Below are 11,360 nucleotides of genomic sequence, written 5' to 3'. Positions count from 1 at the left end.
TAGAGATGCAGTCACTTCCTGACCAAATTCCCCAATGATGATCCACATATTAAATATAAGCTTACAGTCTTATCAAATATGTATCTACTCTGTATATGGCAGCATGATACATATAAGTTTACTTCAGCTGTTCCAACAAAAGTTCTGGATGTGATCTTCAAATAGGGAAAACACTAACATTAATGATATACGGAAATAGAATTAATGGATTTCACATGAATACACACACAGAAAATGATGAACACCAATATTGGAATGTCCGACTTACAAGCCAACAGAAGCAAAGAAAAACCAAATTCCAGGGAAAAAAATCTCCAACTAAAGATGTCAACTGCTGAAACATGCAAGAAATTTCTTCGGTATATATCCAGTTGAACGATATTTGGCTGCTGTCTCCTCTATCTTGAGAAACTCTTCGCCTTTCTCGGCTTCGATCATCGCTCTTTTCTCTTCTGCTTCCATATGGAGTTCAGCCGCTTTGTTCTTCATTCTCTCAGCATACTCTGCCCTCTTTTTCTCCAGTTTTTCCTATAAAAAATCAAGCCCTTGGTCAAATTCAGTAATCTTAAGCTAGTTCAAATTGTTCAATGGTTACCTCGAAGCTCCTTAGCTGTGCTTCTACGTCAGCTTTCTTGGTATTCTCCCATGATCCAATAGCAGATATCTTCTTGTGTGCCCTGATTCAACATTTCCCAGAATTCTAAATTGCTTAAAACAAGGATTTTGTACAGAAATTAGAGATGACTGTTGCTTACTTGTTGTCTACTTTTGCCTTTTCATTTTCCTCCCATGCTTTGACTAAAGCTAGTCTTTTTTCAGCCTCAACTCTTGCAAGCGCAGAATCTGGAAACAATGACCTGATAATCTCATATCATTGGAATAATTCAAATTGTCTATGAACAGAGAGAAATCATACTTTCATGGATATGGGGTGATGGTCCATGATCCTCCATGTCTTGTTTAACAGGCTGTTGCATCTCCTTGGGTTCAGTGGCTTCCTCCTCTCCCATAACGTATTCGTTTAACTTAGCCACAGATAATCCACCGATAATGACACCAGAAAAGTCACAAATCTGGGTAAAATTCTACAGAAATTTTAAGAAACAGAAAAAAAAAAACACCAACAGAGAAACAGATGGAGAAGAAAGAAACTCTTGGAAATGTCAGCTGGAAACTACCATGGTTGTTGTGGTAGGTTACATATAGAAGTGGGGTCTTTTCTTTATAAATTTTATTATACTATATAAAAGTAGCTTTCTTAAAGCAAAGATAGCATCACACGATAATTTAGGATTTTTTTTCATATTTATTTAATGCATCATGCTAATAAATAGTTATATATATATATATATATTATTAATTTTAGATAATACAAGGTAGCATGTGTTCAAAGATAACTCTTAACAATTTGACATCAAACGTCCATATCTCTGACATTCCTAGTGCTCGAACCCAAGACATCAAATAATAATAATTCATTTACCATCAAGATCACTATGTTCGTGCTGTTAATAAATAATTAGAAATAAGATAAAATACAAAAATAGTCTCCTAACTATGATATTATTTTATTAAGTCTCTCGACTATTAAAAGTTATAAAATGGTTATAGTTGTTTTGTGTCCATCAACTATCAAAAGTTACAAAATAGTCACTCACTATTTATTATGTTCCAAATTCATCCTTTTTATTTAAAAAAAATGATGGTTGTCTTAGCTGAGTGTTATCATAACGATTGAGATGTGATAGTCGTTTGAGATTCTGATATTAGATTTTATCATATTATAGTCAGCAAGGTAAAGTTCAACTCAAAATAGCGTCAATTTTTAACATAAAATGACGAGTTTAGAACATAATGAATAGTCGACCGGAGATTCACTTGCTAATTTATTGTTTGTGGTTGTCCCCGTTTATATGAGTCCCCATGATTGATCCGATAGAGTAATTGTTTAGAAAAGATAGAAATCCAAAATCTTAAACCTAATTTTGCCTAAAATCTTTCATTATTTAGAAATATGAAACATATATATCTCAAAACAACGTTTATAGTCAAATGATTATCAATACTCTAATCGACCACAATTAATTATGATTTTTCCTATCTTATCTCTATTCATCGTCAACTCGCCTTCAACTTTGGTTAACTTTTGTAAGTAAATTACTATTATTCACAGGGATAAACAAATTTCGATTCCCCTCGAAATAAATTTGATTTTAAGGTATTTGTGTCAATTTAATATTTTTTTTCTTTTTAAATTTTAAATTTATCGAGTTTGAACATTTAAAGTAAAAATAATCGAAAAACTACAAATTATACCAAAGTTTTTTTAAAATTTTTAACTAAGCAATTTAATTGTTTTGTGAATTGATCTCTGATCTTTTTGTTTCTTCAATTCTCGCTTTGGCAATAAAGTTATACTTTTTTTTAATTTAGTCATTTTATCTTGTGTTTTATTCAACTCGATCCTCTAATTGCAACTCTTTGTAAATTCTTTCTTCCAATTAATAACCCCATCAATATTTTGCCCTCAAAATCTACTTTTTTATATAAAAAAAGTAATAGAATAAATATATTATATAATTTTAAAAGATATTTGATTTATTAAATAACATTATAGATGTTATTTACAAAGTGGAAAATGAATATAAAATATATATGTATATCATATGTGGTTAAATAGAGTCGTTTAAATTTGAAATCACTCAGTGTCATAATATTATATATAATTATAATTAAACTAAAATAAAAATTTAAATAAATATATTTGATTCAACTTAAATTGATTAAATAATCGATCATAATTATTAGTTAAAAGAAACTTTTATTTTTATCCATCTAATTTGTTATGACAACTAAGGGTGTGTTTGGTCCACAGAATGTAAGATTATCAGTGGGAATAAAAGATTAATGGGAATATTGTATTTTGTGTTTGGTTGGTTTAGCATGAATATAAGATTACCGTGTTTGGTTAAGGAATAAAAGATTATTAGAATGTATATTTGACCAAATTGTCCTTATTATATATTTGTTTTTTTAACAAATTGGAAAATATTTATATATTTTCTTTAAAAAATTTAAATTCTTAAATTTATATAATTTTTTTTACAAAATTAAAAATATAAAAAGGTTTAATGAAAGAGTAAAATTTTATTTTAACTTCTGAACTTCATATAAAATTTTAATTATAGATTTTTTTGTAAATCTAAAATAGTTTAAGGATAAATTTATAATTTAACATTCGTAGAATTTTTATTATTAAATGACAGAAGAATGATATTTTTGGGAGGGAAATTAAGGGCATTTTAGTCCAAAACGTTTGTAATCCAACAATACCTAAGAGAAGGGATAATGACATTCCCAGTAATATACCCCAAAAAATCTACTATTGGTAATAAAACATTACTGAAAATAACATTCCCGGTCAACCGAACGTGAAAATGTGGATTTCATTCCCATGGGAATCCTACGTTCCCCAACCAAACACCCCAAATAGTATTGGGGTTTGTTGACGAAAACGGGTAAAGAAAACAAAAGAACACGAGAATTTTACGAGGTTCGGCTGGTACATAATTATAAAATCAACCCTGTACCGTACCGTGGGGGCGCAGCCCCCACACCCCCAACCCTCATGTCCTCTTTACTGGTATATTTATGAGCCATACCTAACAAATCTCCACCTTGGCGAATATCCTGCCCCTTGGAAACTTCAATGTGGGTTGGGTTACCTTGCTTCTTTAACAACTCGAAACATTCAACAAGTCCAAGCAATGCTTGAACTTATCTGTCGTAACTGGCTTGGTGAACATATCAGTGGCATTCTCATCAGTATGTACCTTCTGAAACAAAACCTCTCCAAATACAACCAACTCTCTGATCTTGTGGAACCTTACATCAATATGTTTAGTTCTAGCACGATACACCTGATTCTTAGCCAAGTGAATAGCACTTTGATTATCACAAAGCAACTGAACTCCACCTTGTTGAACACCCAACTCCTTCACTAAACCAGTAAGCCATAAAGCTTCTTTTGCAGCTTCATCCGCTGCCATGTACTCAGCTTCAGTTGTAGATAGAGCCACAACAGATTGAACAGTAGACTTCCAACAAATAGGCCCTCCACCAAGAGTAAAGACATACCCTGTCGTAGATCTTCTATTATCCAAGTCACCTGCATAGTCTGAATCCACATATCCTACAACCAAAGGATTATCCCGCTGACTCCCAAAAACAATTCCATGTCCCACAGTACCCTTTAAGTACCGAAAGATCCACTTGACTGCTTCCCAATATTGCTTACCAGGTTTAGACATGTACTTACAAACTTGACTAACATCATGAGCTAAATCAGGATGAGTACATACCATCGCATACATCAAGCAGCCAACAACATTAGAATACGGAACCTTTGCCATATCTTCAGCTTCCTTATCTGTTTTAGGGCACTGTTCTGATGAGAGCTTAAAGTGATTCGCCAATGGAGTGCTAACTAGTTTCGCGCTGCTCATCGCAAACCTTTCTAGCATTTTCTCAACATAACCCTGTTGAGATAGCCGCAGTTTCCTTGAGTCTCTGTCCCTGCAAATTTCCATTCCAAGAATTTTCTTTGCAGCACCTAAATCTTTCATATCAAATTCCTGACTCAATAAAGTTTTCAAACCGATAACATCATCCATGTTCTTCGCAGCAATCAACATACAGTAATAGAAAAATAAAAGAACCATCATCAAGGCTCTTAACATAGACACAACAATCATACTCACATCGGTTGTAGCCAATCTTGATCATATAGGAGTCAAACCGTTTATACCACTGTCTCGGAGACTGTTTCAACCCGAACAAAGATTTCTTCAATCTGTAAACTAAATGCTCGTTTCCAGGTTGAGTGAAACCTTCAGGTTGCCGCATGTAGATCTGCTCCTCTAAATCACCATGCAAAAAAACAGTTTTAACATCCATCTGCTCTAAATGCAAATCCCAACTAGCCACCAATACAAGTACTGCTCGGATTGAAGTGTGCCTGACCACAGGAGAAAAGATTTCATCATAATCAACTCCTTTCTGCTGTGAAAAACCCTTCGCTACCAAACGAGCCTTGAACTTCTCCCCCTCTTTTTCTGTTACTGCTGGTTTCTTCTTATACACCCATTTGCAACCAATCGGCTTCTTACCCTCATGAAGGGGAACTAACTCCCATGTGCGATTGTGATTCAAAGACTCAATCTCCTCAACCATGGCTGCCATCCACTTGTCGTTTTCCTGACTAGTAACGGCATCATGAAAAGTAATCGGATCATCACTGCTAACAATAAGTGCAAAAGATACCAGGTCTTCAAAACCCAATCTGTTCGGAGGCTTTATATTCGTCCGTCTCACCCTGTCTCTGGCGAGACTATAATCCTGCAAATCATCCGTAGTGGAACCACCAGAAGTCGGTTGAGAAGTTTCTGGTTTCTCAACTGGAAACTGCTCGAAATCCACCACTGTTCATCAAAAACGACATCTCTACTAATCACAACTTTCTTCGCAACTGGATCCCAGAACTTGAATCCTTTGACACCTTTCTTGTAACCCAGAAAAATGCACTCCTTCGATTTTGCATCAAGTTTAGATCTCTCATCAGCAGGTACATGCACATAAGCAGGACAATAAAAAATCTGTAAGTTATCAAAACTAACATCATGACCGGTCCATACCTCTTCTGCAACTTTCCCAGCCAGCGATGCCCTTGGCGATCTGTTGATAAGGTAACACGCCATGTTAACAGCCTCAGCCCAGAAGTGTTTGGGAAGCCCCGCATTCAACCGTAAACATCTGGCTCTTTCATTCAACGACCTGTTCATTCGTTCCGTAACACCCATTCTGTTGTGGTGTCTTGCGCACTGTAAAATGCCTCTGAATCCCATGCTCCTTACAAAATTGTAGGAACTGTGAATATGTGTACTTCATACCATTATCAGACCGCAAACACTTGATTTTTCGTCCTGTTTGGTTTTCTACCTCAGCTTTCCACAGCTTGAACTTCTCAAAAACTTCAGATTTCTGTTTCAAAAAATACACCCAAACTTTCCGTGAAAAATCATCAGTAAAAGTAACATAGTACCTAGATCCACCCAAAGACGATGTCGTGGAAGGCCCCCATACATCAGAATGCACATAATCAAGAATCCCTTGAGTTGTGTGCTTCGCAGTCTTAAAACGGACTTTAGTATGTTTACCAAGAACACAATACTTGCAAAAATCGAGCTTACAGCTTTTGACACCATGCAACAAGTTTCTCTTGTGTAATTCTGCCATACCACGTTCACTAAGATGAGCAAGGCGCATATGCCACAATTTTGTCGTATCATCACAGGACTCAACAGAGTGAACTCCACCTGCAACGGTACTCCCTAACAATCTGTAGATATTCCCTGCAATCATCTTACCTTTCATCACAGTCAATGCTCCTTTAACAATCCGAATGGTTTCCCTATCCTCGTCAGCCTTAGGGATAAAACCATTCTTGTGCAAAGTGCCCAAGGAAATCAAATTCTTCTTCAAGTCTGGGATATGTCGAACACCACTCAATGTCCGAACGGAGCCATCGTGCATCTTAATTCTGACATCACCAATACCAACAATATTGCAACATCGATCATCACCCAAATAAACCGAACCAGAATTAACCGGCCCTGCATGTCGAAAACCATTCCCTATTTGGCGTGATGTGATAAGAACATCCAGAATCAAGAATCCAAGCATTCGTCAATTGTGTCGTTGAAATAGAAAGCATATCACCCTCACTGCAATCAAAATTATCATCCTCGACCACGTTCACAGACTTTGATGAGCCATCACGCTTCTCATCAGTCTGCTTTTTCAACTTTGGACAGTCTCGCTTCATATGTCCCGCCTCCTTGCACTTGTAACAGTGAATCGTCTTCTTATCCCTGGATTTGGATCTGCAATTCCGCTTCCCGGACCCTGCCTTCTCTGGCTTCCGTCCACGATCTCGATTACCCTTGACATATAAGCTATCGGCTTGAGAGCTTTCCCCTGCATTCTGCTTCCGCTGGTTGTGAGCCAACAAGGCTGCAGTAATCTCCTCAACGTTGATAGTCTCTTTCCCATATGTAAGAGTAGTCACCATGTGTTCGTAAGAGGGAGGCAACGAACACAACAGAATCATCGCTCTGTCTTCATCCTCAATTTTCACATCAAGCCGAGCCAGATCAGAAACGATTTGATTGAAGACATTCACGTGTTGTGCCAAATCGTGATCGTCCTGCATCTTCAGCCCATACAGTCTCTGCTTCAGATACAGTTTTGTCGTTAAGGATTTGGACATAAACTGACTTTCCAACTTCCTCCAAATTTCGTCTGGAGACGATAGATGCATGACGTGATACATGACCTCGTCCGCCAAGCATAATCGTATGGTTCCTGCCGCTCGCTGCTGCAATTCTTCCCAATCTTCCTCATCCATCGACGACGACTTTGTAGGTCGCAAAGCCTTCAAGATCCCTTGCTGCGCCAATAGATCCTTCACCCTCGTTTGCTATAATCCGAAGTTACCCTGACCATCGAATTTCGCGACTTCAAATTTTGCTCCTGACATCTGATACCAATTGTTGACGAAAACGGGTAAAGAAAACAAAAGAACACGAGAATTTTACGAGGTTCGGCAATGTGCTTACGTCCTCGGTGCCTAGGCGGCGCTAGAAGTTTTATTCAATGATATTTTAGGCCTAGGTTACATCTCTATTTATAATAGAAAACCCTGGTACATAATTACAAAATCAACCATGTACCGTACCGCGGGGGCGCAGCCCCCACACCCCTAACCCTCCTGTCCTCTTTACTGGTATATTTATGAACCATACCTAACAGGATTTGCCTTACAACTTTGTCGTTTTGAATTATAGTTAAGTTATGGTATACTAATTTGTTCTTTTAACTGTTGAAATAGTTTATTATCGTAAAGAAATCAAAGAAACCGACCACGGAATGGGTCTGACTAATAGATTTGATACAAATGGATCAGAATCAGATCTCACCCATTTAACCATAAAGATGTGTCAAATATTATAATCTTGATTAAGAATGATTAACAAATAAGTCAAGCAGGGTGTAGGAACACCGCCATTTGTCACCTTTACCTTCGTTGGTCATACCAAATCTCAATCAATCACCTAAATAAAGCAACACAACAATATAAAATTTAATCAAAGCCATACACACCCTCTCCTAGAAAACATAATGTATAGTACCACCCATTTTAATTTCCAGAATTTATGTTTCCCTTTTTGATGTAAGGTTTTTTAATGTAAGATTAACGTGCATCATCTTTTTAGTTCATGGTATTTTTTATTTATTGGAACGTTGGACAAGAAATCCGATGTTAAAGGATCATTATAATATCGTGTTGCGAGATTACTATCTTTTTTTTTTAACCGAAGAGTGACTAGAACATAAAATCTAAAACTGGATTACTACATCTTCATGATCTTTTGATTCTTTTCAATGAAAAATTAATTCTCTAATCTTTTAAAGTCGTTATAAACTACCCAATCTACATGATTGGAGATATGTATAACGAGTGGTGTGGTTGAGACTAGCCTTCTGCTATGATTCTATCTCCCTTCGTTTCCCTATAGGATGTTTGGTTCACGGCATAAAATATTATCAGGGGAATGGAATTCTCATTCCCCCGTTTGGTTAGCCAGTAATCTTATTCCCAATAATCTTTTATTACCAACAGTAGATTTTTTGGGGTATATTACCGGGAATGTGATTATCACATTCCCTTAGGTATTGTTGGATTACCGACATTTTGGACTAAAATGGCCTTAAAAAAATTTCTTTCAAAATTATCATTCTTCTGTCGTTGAATAATAAAAATTCAATGAAAGTTAAATTATAAATTTATCCTTAAACAATTTTATATTTACAAAAAAAATCCATAATTAGAATTTTATATGAAGTTCAGGGGTTAAAATAAAATTTTACCCTTTCATTAAACCTATTTATCTTTTCAATTTTGTAAAAAATTATATAAATTTTATGAATTTTTTAAAGAAAATATATAAATTAATTATAGTAATATTATAGTAGAATTCAACTTGTTAAAAAAACAAATATATAATAAGGATCATTTGGTAAAATATACATTCCAATAATATTTTATTCCTTTAACCAAACACGGTAATCTTACATTCCTACTAAAAGAACCAAACACAAAATATAACATTCCCAGTAATTATATTCCCTGGTAATCTTTTATTCCCTGGTAATCTTTTATTCCCACTGATAATCTTACATTTTGTGAACCAAACGCACCATAACAAAGTTCTTTAGAGGCTAGGTTAGGATTCTTTATAAGGCCCATCGTTCCTCCTACTTATGTTTTGTTGGGCTTTTTTTAAGTCTTCCAGTTTACCTTAAAAATCATTATTTAAAATCATAGAGTTTGTTGGTCTAAATATAAACCACGTCGCAAATAAGCTTCTATATGATGATGCAAATGGACCAACGCAAGCCATATGGAAAGGTTCTAATAAAAAGATGTACAATGGGCTAAAGAAACATCGATCTCCTTCACGTGAGTGACAACCTTCCGTGGTCTCTCATGTGTGCACTTATTATGCTCATTATGATCTCACCCTCTTTTTTCTAATAAAAAGCAAAAGCGAAATCACCTACGAGAAAGAGAGAGATTCACGTGAATAAAAGGGAAAGGAACTATGACAAATATCTATGTTTTTTTGAAAGATAATTAATAGATATAATTTGGTTTCATAGGTACACCATGTGCCCTAAAGTTTAAGCTTAGTTTAGAAGCTTCATCATTCACTTTGTGACTACCCCAAAATCAAAATTAATGGGTTTAGAGTTCCATTTTTGATTTGATTGAAAGTTCAATAAGTGCAATAAAAAAGGTTGTAATGTCTCAAACTTTCTTGTGAGACACCATTGATGATAGCTTCATTATAAGTCTCCGAAAGTAGTCTGACCCTTCGATTACAGCCTACAGGAACGACATTGCAACTTAATTATGATTTCACTGTAAAGCTAAGTATTAATGAAACCAAACAAAACCATATTAAGTGGATTAAGGGTCCCTCTCCAAACCTAGTTAGAAAGGTAAGAGTACACTATCTTTCCTGATAATAATCCTCCTCTTTATGATTATCTCTCCCAAATTCCAATGCAAATTTATATATATATATTTCACCAACTTAGCATGTAGTAGTAGAATGAAAGTTATTATTGACAACAAAAGAGTTTTCTTTGCTGTGAACGGTTCATTTTTTGTGTCTTGGTTTTTCATGAAGAGATATTGTTGATGAAAAGATAGTAATTAACTGGTAAACGATAATTATCATGAGAAAGAAGAAGGATCATTTAATTGTAAACAATTCCGATAAAGAAGGATAAGACGATAAGAGTGTGTTGTAAAAAAAGACAACTCCTCACTTATGCTAAAGGATATGTATAGTGACTTTAAGTGTGTAAGTTGCGGGATCATCATGACTATTAATAGGTTGAAGATCTTATCTACACAATATGATTGGTTGATGGAATGTTGACAACTTTTGATGTGTTTTCTTGGACCTCCAAAGCCCCTATCTCTTAAGATGTAACAGAAGTCATAAAGAGAAAACAATTACAAATTAATTAATTGAATCGATAAATTTTATTTTAAAAAATTCGGATCAAACTTTTAGTCGTCCACATACCGAAACATACGTAAAAGGAAGAGGAACGAAATGATACGTAACAGTATGAGGAAGTGGCAGAAGTCAATATACGTAAACATAGTAATCGGTGGTGCTTAGATTTTCTGGGTTTGGGGGATCGTGGTCTGTGGTTAAGCTCATGCATTTAGCCTATTTCACGCCCAACACATGACATGAGCAGCTTTAAAGCAAAGTAATAAAAAGAGGAGATGCAAAGCAATACATATACACCTATATTTGGGTTCTTTCTCGGCTGATAAGCTTTCATTTCTCTATCTCCACGTAGCACCTTGACGCCATGATTCTAGTTTAATTCTCCACCTAAAACCTTCTTTCCCCCTTTTTTATTTAACTTTATATGTAGAATTAATATAAGTTTATTATAAAGCAGAATAATAATCTATGTCTACTAATACCAATTAATATATATGCATCAATTTTGATGTTATTAACTTGGGAATTGAGAGAACAATATTAGGGTTAAGTGTTTGATTGTAGTGAGTAAAAAAATTAACTTAATTTTGATAATCTATTTGTTTATCATCCTAAAACCTAATAGAACTTCAATTAAATCTATAATTAATGTTGTTGTAAATTAATTTTTATACTTTTTTTATAATTTAACCTTTTTAGATTATTACA

The 11,360-nt window shown here is 34.9% G+C and overlaps 1 protein-coding gene across 1 annotated transcript; it reads right to left on the bottom strand.

Annotated features, from left to right (window-relative positions):
* Positions 1–256: 256 nt before the first annotated feature.
* On the bottom strand, positions 257–1,203 carry LOC120186845 (remorin 1.4-like). Its single transcript, XM_039190677.1, has 4 exons — positions 917–1,203; positions 756–843; positions 596–677; positions 257–528 (listed from the first exon to the last, which is right to left on the bottom strand). The coding sequence occupies exons 1-4, from the start codon at positions 1,008–1,010 to the stop codon at positions 328–330; spliced, it is 465 nt and encodes a 154-aa protein (XP_039046608.1). The 5' UTR covers positions 1,011–1,203; the 3' UTR covers positions 257–327.
* Positions 1,204–11,360: the final 10,157 nt, after the last annotated feature.

The sequence above is a fragment of the Hibiscus syriacus genome, unplaced genomic scaffold, assembly GCF_006381635.1.
Source record: "Hibiscus syriacus cultivar Baekdansim isolate YM2019G1 unplaced genomic scaffold, ASM638163v2 tig00113721_pilon, whole genome shotgun sequence".
NCBI lineage: Eukaryota > Viridiplantae > Streptophyta > Magnoliopsida > Malvales > Malvaceae > Hibiscus > Hibiscus syriacus.
Note: the sequence above shows the minus strand (reverse complement) of the source record. Positions and strands in the feature narration are given on the sequence as shown.

Bases quoted from the DNA above. Each gene is read 5' to 3' on its own strand.
- LOC120186845 (XM_039190677.1), bottom strand. From the start codon at position 1,010: ATGGGAGAGGAGGAAGCCACTGAACCCAAGGAGATGCAACAGCCTGTT. The intron at 844-916 runs GTATGATTTCTC...CATTGTTTCCAG, and splicing joins ATCACCCCATATCCATGAAA to ATTCTGCGCTTGCAAGAGTT. The intron at 529-595 runs GTAACCATTGAA...GATTTTTTATAG, and splicing joins CACAGCTAAGGAGCTTCGAG to GAAAAACTGGAGAAAAAGAG.